General features: G+C 35.8%; 1 protein-coding gene across 2 annotated transcripts in view; it reads left to right on the forward strand.

Moving 5' to 3' along the window:
* The window catches only part of CDH5 (cadherin 5), a 452074-nt gene that overhangs the window by 318782 nt on the left and 110377 nt on the right, over nucleotides 1-22915 (forward strand). For both annotated transcript variants that reach the window (XM_044081819.1, XM_044081818.1), the window contains exon 7: nucleotides 18113-18354. In XM_044081819.1, the coding sequence (XP_043937754.1) occupies nucleotides 18113-18354 (242 nt within the window). The remainder of the gene's footprint in view (nucleotides 1-18112; nucleotides 18355-22915) is intronic.

Consider the following 22915-nt stretch of genomic DNA (forward strand, 5'->3'; position numbering starts at 1 on the left):
CCTTGATGAAACCAAACTGTGTGAGATCAAGTGTTTGGAGGTTGCCAATGTCCTTGTTAATGAGGTCCATGATAATCCGTTTTATGGCCTTGCAGATCAGGCTAGTTAGGCTGAAGGGTCAATAATTTCCTGGATCGGTTGATGCTCCACCTTTGTGTAAAGGGTTGACAGTGGCTGTCCACTCAGCTGGGATGAACCAGGTACTCAGGCTTTGGTTGAATAGGGTGCCTATTAATGCTGCAGGTTCCTGCCTGAATTCACACAGGATGCAGCCTGGGATGCTATCGAGTCCCATGGAGGCTGTATTTTTTGCCTTTGAGAAAGCAGCGATGACCTGTTCCATAGATATAAGGGAAAGGGGACAGGAACTGGGGATGTCCTGATTTACTGATGGGGGGACAGAGGGGTAAAGTTTTTGCTGAATCTGTCAGCCAGCAGGTTTGCTATATCTATGGTATTTGTATATGTGGTGTCCTTGACCACCAGTTCTGAACAGATCTGAGTGCTTCCTTTGAGGTTGCGGACATATGTGAAGAAGGCCTTATGATTGTCTCTAGTAGACGTGGGCAATTTGGACTCGAAGTTTGCTTTAGAGGATTTCATTAGTGCTCTTATTTGCTTGTTCTGGCTAAGGAGACATTGCTTCCAATTGGACACCTTCTCCTTCTTGGTCTTTGACAGAATTTTTTTCCTTTTGTTATAGAGTTTATTTATTGCAGATGCCCACCAGACAGGTTTACTCTTCCTTGAGGAGGATAAGTTAGTCCTGCAGTTGGGTATTCCTGATTCCATGCATCTATATAAATGCTCGTATAGTGCTTTGGTGTAGTTTTGGATATTGGTGCCAGTTCCTACAGAGGAAGAGGGGGCTGTGAAGCTGTTTCTACAATCCCTCAGGAGGCTGTAATCAGCTTTGACAAAGTTTTTATGTCTGATCCTAGCTAGGGGGTAGGGGAGATAGTGACGTCAAAAGTGACCGCCTTATGGTCAGATATTACCAGGAAGAATGATACTATAGGGATGCTGAAGTGGTTACTCACATTGGTTAATAGGGGTCTATATTACATCACCAAATGCTTAAAAAAGCATACGGTGATTAATCGACCCTATGTAAGCAAAAGCTTACAATGTCAAACTGTCAGAACAGTGATTTTTTTCCAAGGGAAAAAAATCGCTGTTCCAACAAAAAAAAAAAGAAAAAGACACTTTAAAACATTACATTAAGTGGGGGGATTTGCCCCCCACCCCCCTACTTAAATATACCAACTCTGAGACTACACTACAGTGCTAAAAACGGCAAAGTAATGAAGCGGCCAAGCAAATTCTTTCCCAGGGAAAGAATTTGCTTAAAAGCTGCTTCGATATTTTGCCTTTTTAGTCTTTTATGTTCGACCAAGACACATTCACATTTCTAGCATCTACACAATACTGGGATCATGATGTTGAGAAGAAAGATACCTAATTGTTGGGTTAAATTGCAAGAGAAGGTGATGTTTTCCTTTAAATGTAAGTCATCTGCATTTAGTATATTAATTAGGGGGAAGTACTACGGAGTTACTATGCAATTCGTCAATCAAAATGTTAGTATAATTAACTATTGGCTGATTAAATTGCAATGCACATGTTAGAGCCAGTTCTTTTAGCAAGCTTTAAAAAAATATATCAGCAAGATAATTATCAACAGCATATTTATCTTCTTTAATATATATATATATATATATATATATATATATATATATATATATATATATATATATATATGGAAGCACTTTACATAATCGAATTACTGAAATCTCGAATGTCATATGGTCGAGACCATATGATCGACATTTCAGTAAATTGAATATGTAAAGTTGTAAAAAATAACACTTTACTTACATTAAAACGTTACGTGCACACAGAGGCAAGGCTTCTTGTACGCTGTGTGTACGTAATGTTTTTATCTTTTTTGTGGTGTTGACAGGAGGTGGGAAATCTCCCGTTTTGCGCTTCCGCATACAGCGCAATATGGGAGATTTCCCTTTTCCCCACTGTAGCGCAATCTCGGAGTTGGTATATTTAAGTGGGGGGGTGAAGCCCCCCTGCAAAAGCGATGTTTGACTTTTTTTTTTTGGGGTTTCATTTTAGAAGTTCGAGTTTCCGAAACTCGATCTTTTGGTCTCGACCATATGAGGTTCGAGATTTTGGGAATTCGATCTTCTAAAGTGAATCCATATATATATATATATATATATATATATATATATATATATATATATATATATATATATATATATATACATATATATATATATATATATATGTGGATCTACTTTGTTCAAAAATACATTACATCAAACAAACTAGATGCCCATTTCAGCAAAAGTGTATTTCAATGAAAGTGCACTTTTGCTGAAGCCTAGTCACCGCACACAGAGAACATGTTTTGCAGGGGGGGCAAGCCCCCCTGCACCCCCCATGTGGGGGACTGTGTCCCTCACACCCCCCTTCCTTAAATATACCAACTCTGAGATCGGACTACAGTTAGAAAAAGGGAATATTCCCATTCTGTGCTGTATTGTGATCTCCATTTTTTTTTTCAAAAGTTTTGGTACTTCAAACAACTGGTCTTGACCAAGTGGGTTTTGAAGTACTGAAACGTCATACAAATGAAGTAAACCCATATACACACACACACAAACATACACACACACACACACACACACACACACACATATATATATATATATATATATATATATATATAAAATGTTTTATTGCACCTTTAATTCTTTATACATACATACTGTACATATGTATACACATATTTTAGGCACTGGCAATAATGCCCTTCTAGGCTGCCGATATACCAAAATGTTTATCCACATAATAAGTGTCCAGGCTGTTATTAAACATATGTAAACTAGTGCTTGCTTTAATGTGGTATATCAGTACATCAGCCACGCTTTCAGAGAATCACTTAGTACACCTCTCATTCCCATATAATCCTCTACTGTCTGATGATTGTGTACTACTTTTTGATAACACCAAACATTCATACAGGTAGTTGTCTCTAAATGCCCTATATACCTAACTAAGGTCTTACCTTAAATGGCTCTACAATATACTGTACAAGTTTAGATATTTTAGTTTTTCATAACTTAAATTTTCATGTTCATGGATGCCCTTGGTGTATTTCTGCTGCACTCTTTCCAATTCACTTAAGCTTGTTTTCTTATACGGTTTCCATATTGTTATTACATACTCTAGCTTGGTCTAATGACGAACAATGTCATCATTTCTGATTTCCTAGACTTTAAATTTCTCTTTATACAACCTTGTGTTCTACAACTATCATTAACCAATTGGTTTATATGCTTAGAAAAACTCAAAGCTGGACCTACCCATATACCCAGGTCCTTAAATTAATCTACAGTTTCAATCAATCTGTGCTGTATTAAGCATTCACATTTTACTCTATTTCTCTCAAATCTCATATGCTTAGTTTTTGCTGTACTTTTTAGACTTTTCTCCTGTGCCCAAATGATCAATTTAGTCAAGTTATTTTGCAGACATGTCTTATCTATAAAACACATGTAATCAGTTTACCTATTTCAAGTCTTCTCCATACAGACTTTAGAACACCTCAGATGAAAAAGATGTGAAAGATATAACCTAAATAAGCATGGGCCTTGGAAAGAGCACTGGGGCACCCTCACTGTAACCAACAATTCCAAAAAAGACGCAGGCAAACTTATAAAAAGACTCAAAAACAAAAAAATACTGGCAATGGCCAAGAATCCATGAACACCAATGCCAAAAATTAAAAATAAAATGGCTCTAATATATATACTACAAGATAAGTGCTTTTGTTCTGCTATGGAAAAACTTCATCAGACAATCCAATTAAAAGAATTGCCTGTTTAAATACATTAATGTCATGTGATTAAAACAGACTGTTTCCATCTTAAAGAAGCAGCAACATGTAATCCTCATAAAATATTAGGAAAAGAAACAAAAATTATAGTTAAAAACCATCAGGATATATATATTATTGCCCCTAATCCATTTTAACAAATGCAGCATAATAAAATACGAGGAATCTTTATGAAAATAATAAAATTATCCTATTGTCCCATTATCTAGATACAGCCCTCAAATTTAATAAGAGACCAATACTAATATGGTCATTTAATCCCAACCAAGCACAAGAATTAAGGTCCAGTTGCCAAAAGATCTCCCTCATCACCACCCATAATGGCCAAGGACACCCCTCTCCTTTTGTGGAATACTTTCCACTACAAATAATTTAAAATGATGCCCTGGATACTCAATCACATGTTTAGCTAGGGCATTGATAGTTCTAGTATTGCAAATATCATATTGGTGCTTGTATAATCTCTCTTGGAGCCTACGCTCTGTCTTTTCCACATAAAAACATTTACACATCTGGCAAAAAGCCACATATACTAAACCTGTACTTTCTCACTCAAACTTCCCTTTTATTACTACTATCTTATCCCTGATAGTAATACGATTACCTTCAAATATAAATTTGCAATAGTGGCAAGCACCACATTTCTGCATGCCCCAGAAACCTTTAAATTCAATTGATCTTCTCTCCATAATAGCCTTTAGATTATTGGCTTTTTTATAGACTATCTGGGGGCCCTCCACTAGCCTTTTACAAATACTACTAACCTCTTTGATGAGCATCCAATTTTTATTCAAAGTGGCCCATGTTCTCAAACTATCCTGCCCATTATTATGAATACCATTATGGAAACTGTGGTAATATATAATAACCTTAGGTTTGGGACACTCACCTCTCAAGTTAATGCCTTGAATGACTCATGAGGAATTTCATATTGAGTATTCCTTGACTTTTACTTAAACAAGTCCTTGAAGCTGAATCAGAGATGATTGCAGCGGGGAGCATTCAGGAGGTAAACAATAATAACTTTGGTTTTCACTCTTGCTCTGATGCTTCCCTAACTGGTAGGTGTAATATCTTACATAACAAAGATTGTGATTTCATTATTTATAACTTCTCAGATATGTTTATTGATAATTTTGGTGTTGAGTTTTTCACCAAAGGCCTTAGCTTTGTGCAACCTAGAAGGGCTAATGTGCCGGAAGTCTTAATGGATCTAAAATGATATATCCCTAAATTAAACCTTTTGCTTATGTTTAATGGCTCTGAAGGTTCACTAGACCTTTTAAGACTACCTAGTACATTTAATCTCATCCCCCTGGATCCAACCCTGGCATTCTTTGAGAAAATGTGTGAAACTGACATTCGTAATATGGTCCAAGTAAAGGATCAGAGAAAAATATCTAATATTACAAGAGAACAACAAGATTTCATTGCTTTTATAAAAATACAGAAGGTCAGGGTGATGAAGCCAGATAAAGGGGTGGTTTAGTTATAATGTGTGATATTGATTACCATCGACGTATGATGCAGTTATTGCAAAATAATAATTATGAGTTGGTAATGAAAAATTAAAAGAATATGTCATATTATTAATTTGGGATGCAAATTAAATATATGCTTATTAAAGTTTCTTAGTTGATTCCAACTATATTTGGAGTCCTGAAGATTTATAAGGATATTCAAGATCCTTCTTTCTGTCCAGTTGTGGATGGCAGAGGCTCAATTATGAGCACATGTGCCAAGATTTGGATAGCAAGTTAAAAGCTATTGTTAGTGGGGAAGACCATTTTTGTCATGATTCATGGCATTTTCTTGAAAAAGATTAATGGCCTGGAATTTAATAAAGGTGACTTTTTTGACAATTGATGTATGTGATCTTTATACTGTGATCCCGCAACAGCTCAGGGTTTATGGTTTACTGAATTTTAACTAAAAAAAGGCTTCCAGAGGATACCATCAATACATATGAGGAACTTTTGGATGTTATTTTGCTTGATAATTTTATTGTTTTTGATGGTAAATTCTTTCTACAAAAACAGGGAGTGGCCATGAGTTCTCCATGTGAAGCTGTCGTCATGGATATTGTTATGCTCGAATGAGAACCAAGGTTTTTATTTGGGCACCCATTTTCTTCTAATTTTAGGCTTTATTTACATTACCTTGATGACATTTTTATTTTATGAAAAGGAGATAGGTCTCATGTTCTTGACTTTTTAGACTACATTAATTCCACTATGGAGTTTTTTACATTTTAGTTATAATATAGGAGAGATTACCAATTTCTACTTAGATGTGTAACTTGAAAAGGATATTACAGGTAATAGGTTTGTGTCAAAGATTTTTTGCAAACCTACCTATTCAAATACTTTCCTGCATTTTTCTAGTGGGCATCCATTTTTCAAAAATGAGTGGTCATCAATGGTCAATTGGTTCATGCAGCACGGATGATTTCTGTGGATGCTGATTTTGATGATGAATGTATTAATCTTTTAAATATGTTTTTGAGAAGGGGGTATCCTAATTCTTGATTGAGGAACTTTTTCAGGAGGTCACTCATAAACTAAATATGGGGATTTTTGCACCATTATTTTCCCATGAAATTAAGAGTCCAGTTGTTAATGGTATTCATAATAATGGGCAATCTGATGAACAAGTGGCTTCTGATTTTCCTAGGGCTTTTATAACCACCTATAGCCAGGATGATTTGAGGATATGAGACACTTTGAATAACATTTGGACACTTATCAAGGAGGTTAGTAGTATTTGTAAAAGGTTAGGGGCCCCAGATCATCTATAAAAAAGCCAATAATCTAAAGGCTATTATGGACAGAAGATCAATTGAATTTAAGGGTTCCTGGGGCATGTACAGAAATGTGGTGCATGTCACTATTATAAATTTATATTTAAAGATGATCGTATTACTATCAGGGATAAGATAGTAGTAATACAAGAGAAGTTTGATTGTGAGTGCACAGGTTTACTATATGTGGTTCTTTGCCAGATGTGTAAACATTTTATGTGGAAAAGATGGAGTGTAGGCTCTGAGAGAGAATATACGAGCACCAATACGATATTCACTATAATAGAACTAGCAATGCCCTAGCTAAACATGTGATCGAGTATCCAGGGCATCATTTTAAATTCCTTGTGGTGAAAAGTGTTCCACACAAGGGGGGTGGTCCTTGGCTTTTATGGAAGGAGATGAGGGAGCTTTTTTGGCAACTGGACCTTAATTCTTCTGCTTGTCCAGGATTAAATCATCATATTAGTATTGGTCCCTTATTAAAATTGAGTCCTGTATCTAGATAATGGGATGATGGGATAATTTTATTATTTTCTTAAAGATTCCTTGAATTTTATTATGCTGCATTTGTTAAAATGGATTGGGGGCAACAGCATGTAAATCCTGATGGTTTTAATTATAATTTTTGTTTCTCTTTCAAATATTTTATGAGGGCTTCATGTTGATGTTTCTTTAAGATGGAAAGGGTCTGTTTTAACCACATAACATTAAGGTGTTTGAACAGGTAATGATTTTAATTGGAATGTCTGATGAAGTTTTTCTGTAGCAGAATGAAAGCGCTTATCTTGTGGTGTATATATTAAAGCAATTTTGTTTTTAATTTTGGCATTGATGTCCATGGATTCTTGGCTGTTTTTGGTATTTTTTGTTTTCAACCTACAATTTCCCTTCTCAAATTGCTGTGTGATACCCGTCATGTTGTATGTGCAAGCCATACAGCTATTCATCAAAATTACATCAGTATCTAATTGTTCTATGTATTGATCAGTGTTTTGTGTATGACCCTATGAAATACTAAAGTTAAGTGTATATAAATTACATCACAGCACAATTCTATATTGGCTGTTATTATATTGTTATAGAACATCATGTTACAGGTAGTTATAGATCTATTTTCAACATATGTATCCTGATATATAGTTTCAAGTCCCAACCTTTTCAATTCTAAAAATAATTTATACAAAATAGCATACTCCATTATTTTTCCAAAACTTGAATGCAAACTTATGGGACTGTATGACTCTGGGTTTGTCCTATTTTCTTTTCCGTTAAAGACAGGCTTAAAAATGTACATCTCCAATCTTGAGGGATCTCCCCCTACTTAAGTGACCTGGTGAATAACATATATAATGGTAGTATAAGTCCTTGCCAAAGAGTTTTTAATCATTATTACAGATTCCTCCCTGGGCTTTGCTTATGTCCAGTTCGAGTAGCTCTTTTTCAATATAATCTAATTTAATTTCAATATCTGATGGTACTTGGATACCACCAGGACAATTTATCACCCACTTTGTGAAGGCAAACTATTTTGCATACAGTGTTGTAAATATATATATAGAATTTGCTGTGTTTGAGAATAACTGATATAATCTACACACATTTTATCAGTTTTCATTTCTTTACACTTACCATATCTTATGTATGTATCTATAAAATGTTTTCCTCTTCTGCACAGTATCTTTATATAAATTGTCTTCAACATTTTCTTGATCTTGTCTCACTTTATGTTTAATTTATCTGCCCACTTTATTTATTTCAGTTTTCAAACTTATAGTTCAACCTCTTTTCCATTTCTTATGTTTTTCTTTCAAAGCTTTTCACATTCCTTCTGCAGTTTTTCCACTGAACACATCACTTTAATTGATTTTACACAGTGACTGTTTTCCTTACACATAGCCTTGTTATTAATCTTTTTTGCATTGGTTTAAATTTCTGTTTGGTTAAATTATTTATAGCAATTTAACCTTTATAACCTCAGGATCACTGCACATCAAAGGTAGAAAGATCTGACATGAAAAACCCATAATTTCCTTAGGAACACAAACAATCTATAGCATGTTCAGTTTTCTGGAAAGCTTTTTAACAAGCTGAAGTAACTGTTGTTCCTAAACATATGTTGTAAATAATTTCGTTATTAGTGTTGTTGAATCAATATTATTCTAGTCTGTTTCTGGTAAATGTAAGACCCCAGCTAATATTATTTTCCTTCAGGTTTTTCATGTACGAAATGTATGAATTCCTACAGGTCATCATCATCACTTGAATTTGGTGGTCTATACACTCCAACAATTGTTGCATGCTCCAGGGTTGTCTTTATTGTCACAGTCACACAGTCCATAGTACTGGTATTATCACTAAACATATGATAATCACAAGGCTCATAACAGTCTTTAATCACTATGATAACTCCTCCACCTGATTTTTTTGAATATCCATTACAATAAAATAATTTATATCCTGACAGGTATGTTTCCAGTCATTGTTCTTTAACCATGTTTAACAAACAATAACATCAATCTTGTGGAAATGTCACAAGTGTTCCAATGAAAGCAAATTGCATAGAAAAAAAATGGGAATTATTGGAATAATACATTCAGAATGATGCTTTGAAGGAGGAATGAGGTTTAAAGAAAGGCAGGAATTCAATTAGGTATGTAATGTTCAGTTGGCGATGACTATATAGAAGATTATATGTGATGTCTAATGTTTGCAACTGAAAATATGTCAATATGGTTTGTTTTCATTTATATAAATGTATGATTGCCTATGTCATAAGTAATAATTGAATAAAGATTTTTTTTGTTCTTTAAAAAAGTGGTCAGAGGGTCTTTGCAGATGAGATTATTAGTACAACATGAATAAAAAACATCTCCATAATTCCTTATATTAAAGCATTCTAAGGCCTTTCTCACATCCTATATTTTAGCTCCTGACAAGCATAACTATTCAATGTTCATTATCTTCCCTGCAAATATGAGTATTAGTTCCTCTAATAATTGAATCTCCTATTACAAATATATTATTTCTAACCAGATCTGAATAATCCCTATCTTCAATTCAGTCATATCTAATCTATCAATTGATACAAAGAAATGATGTTAATCACAATTAGTCTTATAAAATTCTCATTCGGCTGTCTTTACATGTCAGCAGCTTGAGACCTGCTGTCAACTTTGGTCTTTCTCCTCTTTTTTTCTTACATAAATGTTCTTCAATCCTTCCAGTTTGAACTTTTATTTCCTTTTCTCCTACCCCTTGCCTTTTTCCAACTTCTTTGCTGGAAAGATTATGCCTTTTTTGTGCACTGATTTTTTTCTAATTGAACAATGTTATCATTCCCTGTAATCTCTTTGTTACATAACAAAGCAGCATCCTTTTTAGTATATTTTATTTTTGCTTTATAGACATTAACTAATCAATTTATTTTCATTTCCTTTTTATTTGTTGTGAACTTCTTCCTTTCATTTTTTTATTTTCATCTATATGCTCTGAATCCCCAGATTTCTAAATATTGTACTTGCATCCTGCATTCCAAAGTTATTATTGGTAGTATCATGTTTAATAGGGGTTGAGTGATCTTTACTGACAACAGACACTTCCTTTCCTAAATGAGTTTTATTTTCACTTTGCATAATATTATTTATGTCATAAGCCCAGTCATTAATATATGTAACAACAGTTTTCCAAGCAGTGCGAGTTTCACAGTCTAATAATGGTAAGAAATATATTCCAGTTTTTGACATGACGAACACAGGTCATCAGTGCTATCAGGTGTTACCTTTAAATATATGGCATTCAGTACACTGTGCACGATACTTGCACTTTAGCAAATCATTAAATGGTATACTTATTTAAGGAATCCATTTCCAGCTACAAACAAATAAATAATTTTAAAAGATAAGAATAATCAAAATCAGTTACCGTGAAATTCAAAGAAATTTTTAAGTCAACTTCTATGAGAAAATCATGCAAGCAATATGCAACTAAATATTAAAAAAAGTATGCTAAATTCATTGCTCTAACCTACTTTTCAGGTTTTGTCAGTTACACAAATGCTGGAAAAACAGACATAAAAAAAAAAAAAAAAAAAAAACATACATTAAAATAAATCTTCTCTTGCCAGGCAGTTGCAGTGAAGCACAGGATTGTTTCAGATAAACTCTAGATTCTCCTGTCAACAGTCTGTTTGAATTTACAATTGACTAGGCCCCTTGGGATGGCTAGACTTTGCCTGTCTAAAATCTGTCCCTTTCTAACAACAAAACTGTGAAAATCAGAGATAAAACAATGAAATATAAATAAAAAGTTACAAGGCACAAAACATTTAAATGTAGCAGGAAAATATTCCAAGCTAAGCAATTCAGATATCACTATATTATTTGAATTGATGGTGAATTGCCTCTTGTTCAGACTACATTTTTATATAAAATGTGCTGTTTGAATGTGTGGAGAAAGGTTACATCTGATAGACCCTTATTTTCACCTTCATGGTCAACTAATAAATAATCTGTTTGTCATCATTGTGAAAAAATGAGCATCTGCTGCATCTCAAAATGGCAGAAGAGGGATGCAGTTGAGCAGAGAACCATACCAATTACCTTTCCATGAAATTAAGTGTCATTATCGAATGCTCTGCAGAGATAGTGGTCAATAAGTGATAAAAGACTCAAACTGGACCACAAAGCTTGCTTTGAGTGTGATAATTGATAATAGGTCATTGTAGTTAAGCAATGTGAGTGCCCCTCATCTGTCACCTCAAAGTATATTTTTAGCTAAATCCAGTTACTTTTGAAACAGAAATAATGTTTCCCATTTATCTTTTCATACAGATTACTGTGATAGAATTGCTTGACAGTGCTCTGAAACTCATCAAGAGACATTGAGTCTTCTTGAGATTAGGCATGAGTTTGTTCCACAAGCAAGATAAGCGGTGCCTTGGAGATTGTATATTTGTTTTAGTGTTTGCTTCCGGACCTTTAAGCATTAACTGTGATGATACTTATCTTAAATGTCATACTGGCTGATGCCAGCAAAGTAGATATCTTAAGTCAAGTCTTGGTTGCTTGTGCAAAAGTTGGAAAGAAAGAGTTAATTAGTTGTAAGATAAGTGATTCCTGAGGTTCATGCAGTGGCAGAAAACTGGTGTCAAATCAACATATCATGTCGTTTGCGATTTTTTTTTTTATTTATTGACAGCAGGCTTAGGCAGGCCAAAAAATATTACAGACCATGAAGCACTATTAGAAGTACAGGTGCTTTTCAATGAAATACATATCTCCTAGTTTTGGAACAATCTCCTTTATCACTAAGTCTGTGTTCAGAAAAGATTAGTGTGTGATCAGTAATTAACCTTAAATAATTCCAGCTGTTTACTACTCCAATGCAGCACGTATTTCTTTGTAATAATAATTCTGTGGTTATGTTCTTGCTTAAATTGCTTGGTTTATAAGGAACTTCTTCAGCACATCATCGCTAGAATGGAAAGTTAGTACTCAGCTGGGATATTCCAGATTAAAGACTGGGGAAGGCACCATTGCCTGCATATCATATTAACATGGTGTTTATAATCTTGTTCACTATGTCATTGACAAATAATGGCAAAAGTAACAGGCCCAATACAGAGCACTGTAAGACTCTAGATTATTGTGTTTGCAGATTGTGCAATACATTGCTACAAAGGAACAACTTCAGTAGGAAAACTTCCTTCTCATCCTTTTTCCATATGTCCCATACAATCTTGAATACCACAGTGAGTTTCCTCTCCTCCACCTAATCTGATTGCCTATTCCAAGGTTTCCACAATCAAGTCAGTGTTTGTACACACAACTACAATTTACATCTACATAATCTGCTGCATGTTTTCCCTACTCCACGTTGTATTTCCTGTTCATTGTTACCCGTTTATGTTTATATCTGATCTTGTGTGGTCATATCATGGCCTCCTTGACTTTTTTGATCTCACTTGAGAATAGATTTATAATGTTACAGTGTCAGAGCATATCTTTTTCTATCCACCTCATGCACCCTTTCTTCCAGACTCCTTCCAGCAACCTGATAGCCCTGTCCATATATATATATATATATATATATATATATATATATATATATATATATATATATGTGTGTGTGTGTGTGTGTGTGTGCGCGCGCACACACACACACACACATGCACACGCACGGGCACACACACACACACACACACACACACACACACACACACACACACACACACACACACACACACACACATACATATTGAGACCTGACCAATGTATTGACAGCACCTAGAGCTGTGGGTCCACAATGAACATTTACAATTAGTTGATACTTATAGCAGATCCCAAGATGCCCAAGATCTACAAATGACATCAGCAATTAGCAGATAGGAATGCCTATAGCAAAGCTCCAAGACCGTATTTAGAGTTTGTTGATATAGATGGACATAACAATATATGATACTTGAAAATAATTAGCTGACACTTGCAAAACTGTCCCAGCCTCAGAACATATTTGCAATTATTGAAGTATACACATGTGATAAAGTCCAAAATCACATTTAGATTTCATTAATACGCATACACATATCAATGTACGTATTTCACATTCTTAGTATGGAGATTTTTGAAGAAAATCACCTGTAAGTAGGTACACTTGATTGACTGCACATGAATAACTAGTGTTTATTGTAGAATGTACAATACCAGTCCATATAATTGATGTGTATAAGTAGTGATGAAAGGGCATTCCTATATGTGAGACTGCACTACACAGAAGAGCGAAACAACTGACTAAGCAGATGTTTAGTCAACACAGTTAAAATACTAAAAAACTTGTATACAGTGTACAACCTTTAGGATCCATGAGATAAATGAATATAACATTGGCTATTAAAGGTTTTCGGTTCACAGCTTTGTGTTGTTCTGAATGGCATTTTACTACATATGAATACAATGTCTTCCAGAACTGTGCATAATACATAAGGTACAGCCTGACCAGGGCCTAGAAGAGTGGAATTATTACCTCTTTACTCTGAATTCAGTCACTGACAGAGACCATACCTTAGCATTAACTTGGCTGCTGTCACCACCCTCTCATTCTGTTCCTGGTGGTTCAGTGAAGGTGTGATCAACATTCCCACACTTTTGCCCTGGTATCTTGCTTTAAGATCTACTTCCCTAGCTAACTCTTCACATTAGAGTTGCTGTGGCCCATATGCAGTACATTGCATCTGTCTGCATTGAATCTAACTTGCCATCTTTCATCCAACTTGGTCAGACTTTCCAAAATGTTCCTTAGACCATTCCACCAATACCTTATTGCGTTCTCTAATATCGTGGCATCAGTGAAGAATTTCATCCTGTTCTCTGTCCCTTCACATATGACTGAGATGAACACATCGCAAAGAACAGGACCCAGGCCACAAAATTGTATTACTCCACTACCCACATTCCTTATTCCTGACATTGTTACTCTGCAGCCCTTTCTGTCTTACCACTGAATGACACAGCAGTCCATTTCCTTACAGTTTTGGTCCTACTCCTCGGCCTTTGGAGTTTCCTTAACAGCTTCCTATGCAACCATCCTTTCCCCCATGGTTCTTTCTATTACTCCCTGCCACTTGCTATTAGGCTAACAGACCTGTATTTCCCCAGATTTTTCCAGCTCATCATTGTGCAAGAGTCCCACAGTTGGCCTCCTGCATTACTCAAGCACTTCTGCAGTGGTGAATAATTTCTTGAAAAGCAAGCGCAGTACTTTTAGTCAAATATTTCTTTTAAAGGATTGTCAGATATATACTTTGTGGAGTGTTTGAACAGACAAAATATGCAATTTGAAGTAAGCAGCAATAGGTGGTAATACCAAAACCTTAATTCATCACAGAAATTTCAGCATTGTGACTGAGTTTGTGCATGTGTGTGTGTGTGTGTGTGTGTGTGTGTGTGCATATGCATGTGCGTGTGTGTGTGTGTGTGTGTGTGTGTGTGTGTGTGTGTGTGTGTGTGTGTGTGTGTGTGTGTGTGTGTGTGTGTGTGTGTGTGTGTGTGTGTGTGTGTGTGTGTGTGTGTGTGCACGCACATGTGTATGTATGAGCGCATGTATGTATGCACCTTGTTTAGTGGTACTGTTAGAGAAAGAGTGATTAGCACTATATTGTGTAGGACTGGAGTCAGATTTATGGATGGTGTTTGCAGACATTAATAAGGGTCATTATTTCAATAGGCAATGTTTACTAACAGTAGTAGTCAACAAAATCCTTTGTCACAGTTAGTACTGTTATTGGTGGTAGATCAGTCCATTAAATTTCAACAAAATGAGACCTAGTGTGTCACTGTGTACCCAATGGATCTAGGTGTATCACAGCAAAGGTCTGTTCTTTGGCTAATGTTGTGCTGATTTATAATAACCTAGCAGTGCACTGTTCAACATCATACTATGGATTGAAGACTATGTAATGTTTTGCCAACTAATGTACAATCAAGTAAACTTTAACTGGAGTTAAGGTATCTAGAATTCTAGCTCTCATGTAAGTGGTATGTTCAGTTGGCCCACCTAGGGATCTGGCACCCCTCAACTGTAAGTTGAGGAGCAAAAAAAAAATCATTTACTTTTACATTTGTAGCAAGTACCTTGCACACCTTCTACAGACATGAAGCAAATTGTTGAATCAGTCCTTTATATAAAATCAGTATCATAATTCATTTCTGTACATGCCTTCTGAATTCCCAGTACAGAAATGAATACAAATACTGGACTATCAATTGTTCATCATCTTCTCATCTTTCCCTCTAACACCTTGCACCTGAAGCAGCTGCCCCCTTCACCCCACCCTAACTACTCTTCACAATATCATACTACTATGAAATGTAGAAAAAATGTCGAAAAGAAGTGAGATGAGGCAGCTACAAAGACAGATTAGCCATGATTACTGGCTTTGCATATCAAAACATGGACAAGAACAAACTAAAAGGAACAATATTTGTCGATCTGGAAAGCATAACTGTCAGCAATCCAGATTTTTGCCTTTTATTTTTTTGTTAGTCTGCTCCTCATAAAGCTTGTGGTTTAATTGCAGAGGACTGAAGTCACTAAATAATGGCAGACAATTGAGTTTCAGATTTCATACACTTCATAAATAATATGCTAGTATGTAGCCTGTTATTCTATTAACTATCTAAGTTTATAAGAGCAATATTTAAAAAATGTCCCTGTTTTTGAGCCTTTGTCCTATATTATTTTGGCTTAGTCCAGAATTTTTTCACTAAGATGTTGAGGGTTATGCTACAAAGGCATTGTGATGTAGCACAGCACGTCCTTCAAGTTAGCAAACTAAAATAAACTGTTTTCTCCAATACTATATATTACCCAGTTCAAAAATTATCTTAAACACCGACCAGTTAAATTCAGCCTGTATAATACTGTTTCTACTATGCCCACCATGCAGTCTGAGGTACCCCAGGGTTCAGTACTATGTCCATACTTTCTTTTTATTTTCATAAATTATGTACTTTTTGCTCACCCTTGTTGATGCAAACCCTGTTGATCAAGTAATTATTTTAGAGAATTAGGGTAATATTTTAAAATTGTCCGATTTTGGATGTTTTTGCCTCCATCATTTTAAGCTTATCCCTGATTCTTGAACAAATTAGTTGAGAGTTGTGTCTGGTTCCAGTAAGCAAAGTTTCAACAAGCAGTGGCTGAACCATTCAAAATATTGTCCCTGATAAACTAGACCATTTTCACCAGTCTCTATATACTAATAGATGTTTTTTTGTAACAGGAATTAGGGCAGAAAATTAATAGCTCTTCACTGGCAACTTTTTAATAGACTACGTTTTAACAGTCCTTAGATTAATAATCTGTCTTGCCGTGATATCATCTTGGCTTAATATCACATTAATATCTTTCACAAGTATTTGGTGCCTAGGAAATTGAATTAAGTAAATATTACTAAATGCAGACAGCTCCTCTAAATTCCCAAACACTTGTCACACCTTGCAAGAGAAGGCTTAGTAATTTTCATTGGGGGACATGTTATGTTCTCCTTTCCAAAAGCAAATCCAAACTTTGGAAAAACCCATGACCCATTAAGAAGACTGCCCTACAAACTGCATATTTGCAACTTAAAACATACAGTATTAGTGAAGACTCTATTGGTAAGTGAATAGTCACTTGTAAATTTATAGTGATAGTCTGCAAGTATGGATGAAAATTAACTTGAGCTAAATAATTTACAGGATTTTCTCTACTGCAATCTTCAGTTTGGTACTTTGTAAGCATTTCAAAGTGTTGGTATTTATCTTCTCTGTAACTTTATTCTAACACATTTCTGACTTCTGATTTCTGACAGCGGTAGTAAACTTGTCACTAATACTGGTGGCTGGGGTTCAGCTACCATCTACATTCTTAGATTCATAGAAGGAGAGTCCAGCAAACAATAGCTTACTGTGCTTTCTTGCATGGAGGAAGAAGGTGTTACCACTGCCCCATGGCCACCTAGTACAGTCTATCAGGTACAGGCAGATGATGCACAACTCACATAGCACCTGACACTTGCATTAGTGGAAATGTAGAAAGTACTGACATACTTGTTAACGAGAGTGGGCATGTCAAATTCTGAGGAGTAAGCAGACCATAGACAAATGCCTTACTATCCTATCGTATGATTTTCCTCCAGTAATCCTCACCACCCCCAGCCATCTGAAATTATGATTATCAGATATTTGATAATAAACCAGAACTCAAATAAATGAAAAAATACTTAAACATTACCCTGGTAAATCTTGTTAACCAATTGCTTAATGTTAATGTAAATTATATCAGTGCTTGGTGTTTTGTTTGTAAACAATGGGCTAGATTTATAGTAATGTCGGATCATTACTAAAGCAAAATGCTTCACCTGAGAAACAATGCATTTTTATTTTCTTCAGTGTATATTTTAATTATGCAACTGACTGAGGTGAACTGTATAATCACCATTCACTGTTAAAAGTACAGAATCTACTTACTTGCTCTGGTTTTATTCTGGTTTTATTCTTTACCTTTGTGTAATGCTATGTCATAATGCAAAATTCAAGCTTAAGATGGAATAACAGTACCACCGTTGTCCACAGCTCTTCAATGAATGTATGTACAACAGGTTTATGACATGACCATAGTAGGTTCTTGCCTCCAATCGCAACTAAAGTGCTTATTATACTTCTTCTTTATATCAAACAATAATTTAATTCAGAAAGGAAGACACTTGCTTTTAATAAAGGTAGATATCACAGATTCAAGTAATTTTATTTTTATACAGGACATGAGAACAAAAGTTGTGGAACCATAGTTCACAGTGAAGTATAGAAACAGAATACATTGCACAGCTTTAATTGCATTATTTTTGTGTATTATAGCCATTGGATTATGAAAAACAAAAAGAATACAGATTCAGCGTAAATGCAAAGGATTCAGCGTTGCCACCACAATATCCCGAATCACCAAGCAGTAGAGCGAGAGTCACTGTTTTCGTTAAAGATGTGGATGAGCCACCTGTTTTCCAACCACCTTTTATTTTCCAAGTGTCTGAGAATGCTTCTCTTGGAGGAGTTGGTGCAGTGAAAGCAAAAGATCCTGATATGCCACAGAAATCTATCAAGTACAAATTAATTTTCTTTTTAATATTTAATTTTTCTTTTATTAGGTACAGATTATCATTAAAACTGCAAAAGTAATTGTTTTTTTTTAAATTTACCCCATGCAGTCTACCGCATGACTCCCTACCTTCATCTAGCTGGAAGGGAGGTGAAGCCAAACTAGTCATTCCTGAGACTGAATGAGAACCCTATGAACCATTTATTCCCTGTATTCCCTGTCTGTTGCAAGAATATATCAGCATGAACATACTTCCCAGCATTAAGAGTTGGGTGTGAAGAAATGGTCCTTTCATGTCAATAATGCGGGCTAGTCCCAAGCCTAACAAAGTATCATTGGAAGCCCACAGCTACACATATACCAGTGCTTTATGGAGATCCCTGCATGTGAACACCTCCTTGGCTTAAATGCAGAGCACAACAACAGCTACAGAATAACTTATCCTATCATTCTCCTACAGTCATGGAGGGGCCAACAGTGCACCATTCCTTATTGCCTCCTATCCCATAACACCCCCCAAGGATGGGTGAGCCTGCATCACTTGCTTACTCCATCCTGTCCACCCCAGCCCTTCTAGTGCCTGAACCACTAATTTCACTCTGGTCTTTTGGACTGTAGCCAGGTCTTTATTCCAATATGGAAAAATTAAGGGAAAGTAATTTCTGAAATTTAATTGGTCAAAGTCTATTGTTTTTGTGTGCACACATATTTCCTGTCAAAGAGCAAAAGATTACTATTTATGAATGCTAATACATAATGTTTTTAAACTGAACAATTTTGTATTGTCTGCAAAACACACATTAGTTTATCATTTTTAAGTTAAAATTTAACATGAAACTGCTGCTTATTATGCAAAATTAATTAAGGAACCAACATTAAGAAAAGCAAGTGCTTTTTAATGATCAAGTGCTAGGTAAAATATGTGTTCAACTCTACACTACACACACACACACACACACACACACACACACACACACACACACACACACACACACACACACACACTGCTGTGTGACTTGTGTATCAATCAGTCAATTTCAAATTATTTGACTAATTTAAAACTGCTACCATGTTCACTTACAGACTCTTATCACTGTGTAAGATGGCTCACAAGTACTTTGGAAAACTAAAGCACAATAGGGTCAGTGTAAAACTGCTGGCAAAATCAGCGCTATGCAATAAAACAGTGAGACTTAGATGTGAAAAGCTCAGTATGCCATCCTTCAAAAAATAAGCTAAAGTGGAAAAGAAAAAGGAGAAGCAGCAGATGTGCAAAGCTTGATGTCAAAGTTTCATCAATCATGAATGACCTAGACTTCAGTAAAGACTGATTCAGTGCACCACTGGAGGCAACAATGTAAACTATGAGGAGCCAGAGGTGGGGCGATACTATTAGGATAAAGTACAGTTGGAGAAGAGGGCAATCAGATTGGTATAGATAGAGACGTGGTTAAAGGAAACAACAAAAATAAGTAATGTCCTTAAAGGTTTGTGCTGTAGCCAGCAGTCCCCAGAGAATACATCTTGGACATATTACATTTCATGTTTGCATTTGAAAGAAGAGGAAGCCGTGGTGGTACAGTGGTAGCATTGTTGCCTCACAGCAAGAGGTTCTCCTGTTCGATTCATGGCTTGAGTACCTTCTGTGTGGAGTCTGCATGTCCTCCCCATGGTCGAGTGGCCTCCGAAAGACATGTGCGAATGGGCGTGCCTTCGCTGAAGGTTGGGCATCGAGCTTCAACTCGGCACCATAAAAAAATCTACTGCCAATCAGTAGCGGACCGGAGTTCTGCTGTGGTGACCCCTAACCAAGAAAAGCCGAAAAGACAAACAACAACAACATTTGCATTTGAAAGAAGTTGACTGATCTTCCAGTAACAGGCATTCCAGTAGTCATTACAGAATATGTGTCTCAGGTCTGAAACAGGCTTTGCTATAGCTCTTGCTATAGCTCTAGAAAGACCAGCTCTTGAAAAGGAGAATGCTAATTGAAAGTGAGATGAGCTCATGAAAAATATGGTCCTAACCACAAGATATAGTAATGAACTGAGCATGCCCCATGAATAACAACTAAGTCCTGTATTCTAAAGTTGATTGGATTAAACCTGATCACAGAAACATGGAATCTAGAAGGCAGATCAGTGCAAGGACTGCTAAAGCTTTTACTGCACCCACTCTCTTATGGTATTTCTTGTCTCCATTAGCACAATACTAGATAAGCCTGAGGAGATCACTCTATTTACTATTACTAGATAGCTTATTCTGCAAATTGTGTATGTTTTGGAAGACAAATCTGTTATGTCAGTATGTCCTGTTTATTTGTTGGTGAACATTTAAATCCTTAGTATTGATATTTATGGTGCTTTTAGTTCTGTGATGGTGTAGGAGATTCATAAGTGCATGGTCCTTTATGGCCCTATATGCTAAACATAAATGATCATAAATGAGTCTGCACAGAGTATGATGATAGTCATTCAACCCTGATTTGGCAGCTAAAAGTCTCAGGGTCTGTGATCTTTTTAGATTAAGAACCTTTAGGTCTTTCAGTTTGGGCAAAGTGCTTAGACAAATATTTATCAAATGGTCATTGTACATAATTTGCCTGATAATGGATGAGTAAAGAGGGATGATAACATCTAGATTCAATGCCTTTAGATATTAATAGGAACACACTGAAATATGTCATGACTACTGCTGTAACGTGGAGGAAAGAATGAAGGTGCAAAGATCTACGATGACTGGATTCATCCGGAAAGGGGTTCTAGCTATGCTGAATGCCATGCTCAGCTTTGTTTTCTGAATTTAACAATATTTTTAGTATTTAATTTAAGACTTTTTACTTTACACCATTTCTTGCAAAGTCTAGACCAAGATGTAGTGACGTGGTATCAGAAGATGAGTGAAGAGCAACACCTAGCTAGCAATGATTAACAAATTTAGTTAGCTATAAGTCTGGGTTATTGGCTTGAATGTCAGTGAAGAAGATAAATAGGAAGGGATCCAGCACAGCCCTGATGCAAACTACTGGCCACTTTTTCCCTTTCTAGGTAGCTAATTTAACTCTGGGTTTTCTGCCAGACAGCCAGTTAAAATTCATTGACAACAGCAGCATGGGAAATCATGAGAATGTCTTTAACTACATTATGGTATGCTGTGAAAATTGTATGGCCATCGTCCACAGTTTTTATGTCCCTTTCCAAGATGTTTATTAGCTTGCACAGGAGTTACCTACTCTTGATGAAGCAGAATTGATGTGGGTCCAAAAAATATGTTTGATGTAATGCATTCCATAGCTTGAAATTTGACTATTTAAGCTAATGTGTCTGTAGTTACCATGGTTGGAGACAGGACTGCCTTTGTGTGAAGTTATTTTGATGACTGTTTTCCTTGCTTCTGTAACATAACCAGTGGAGAAGCGTAGGCTGAAAAGGGTTAAGTAGCTCTGATAGTGAATATTTGGCATTAGTGATTAGTTATTCAAGAATATTATTGTAGCCCATGGATATGATATTTTCTGTTTAGTGAATGGTGGTTATGGTTTTACACATAGCAATCTTTGAAGGGGCGTCAAGCATGTGTGAAATATCTATGACTGCAGCTAGTTTAGAATGATCACTAAATGTATCAAGTGGTATGTTGGCAGTATTTATTGCATTGGCTTACAATAGGTTTGGGGCATTATGAATTACCTCAGAACACTCTTCATAGGTTCATAGAGTAGTACTAAGCTAACTGCCCTTGCAAGCCATTTTAAGCCTAGCCAATTATCCCTTGTGAGACTCAAACCCTGTACCTTGTGTTTGTAAGGCAAACACCTTAACCATTAGGCCATGCTCTGGGTGTTGATTCTTAGTTTCTTGACATAGTTGGACAGCAATTTCTAATTTCATTGGTTTATGATACTATTTCTGGTTGCACTTGCCTTTAACTTTCCTAATAGCAACTTTTAGCTCTCTACTGACTTCCTTCATGGAGTCCTTCATGTGGGCTAACTCCAGTTTGTTGCAATATTTCCATGGATAGACCACCAAGGTGGTTTAAGTTTTACATTTCTCATTATATTTAGTGAGAATAGGGACTGTTTGGTCTAATACACCTTGGTAAATCTCTGAGATATCGGTGTCAGCTGAAGTTGCATGGCAGGTGGATTTAATGCAAAAAAAAATTAAAAAGTTAATCATGGAGTTTTAAAAGACGTGCTTAAGTCCTTAATTTAGATGTGTTTGCTAAGGAGGTATTTGTGGCTTTGAGCGAAAAGTCTACTGTTTTGTGACTGTATTTGACCTAGGATATAAAAACAATGTGTGGTACAGAAAGGGGGCTATGTTTATAGGACAAAATATGGAATATATGGACCCCGTTGGGGTAAGCAGACTACTTGCTCTAGAGAGTTTGTGTTTTTAGATCAAGGAACTATTAGAAATGCTTATTATTAATGCTGTATGTCTTCCAATTAATAGCAGAATAACAGAAATCTCCCATCATAATAGCTTAATTGACAGTAAATTACAATACTAAACATTTAGAATTTTTTTCATGGTCATCGGGGACATAGCAGGATATGA

Source organism: Protopterus annectens, chromosome 8.part1 (assembly GCF_019279795.1).
Source record: "Protopterus annectens isolate FY-2018-M chromosome 8.part1, PAN1.0, whole genome shotgun sequence".
Classification (NCBI taxonomy): Eukaryota; Metazoa; Chordata; order Ceratodontiformes; family Protopteridae; genus Protopterus; species Protopterus annectens.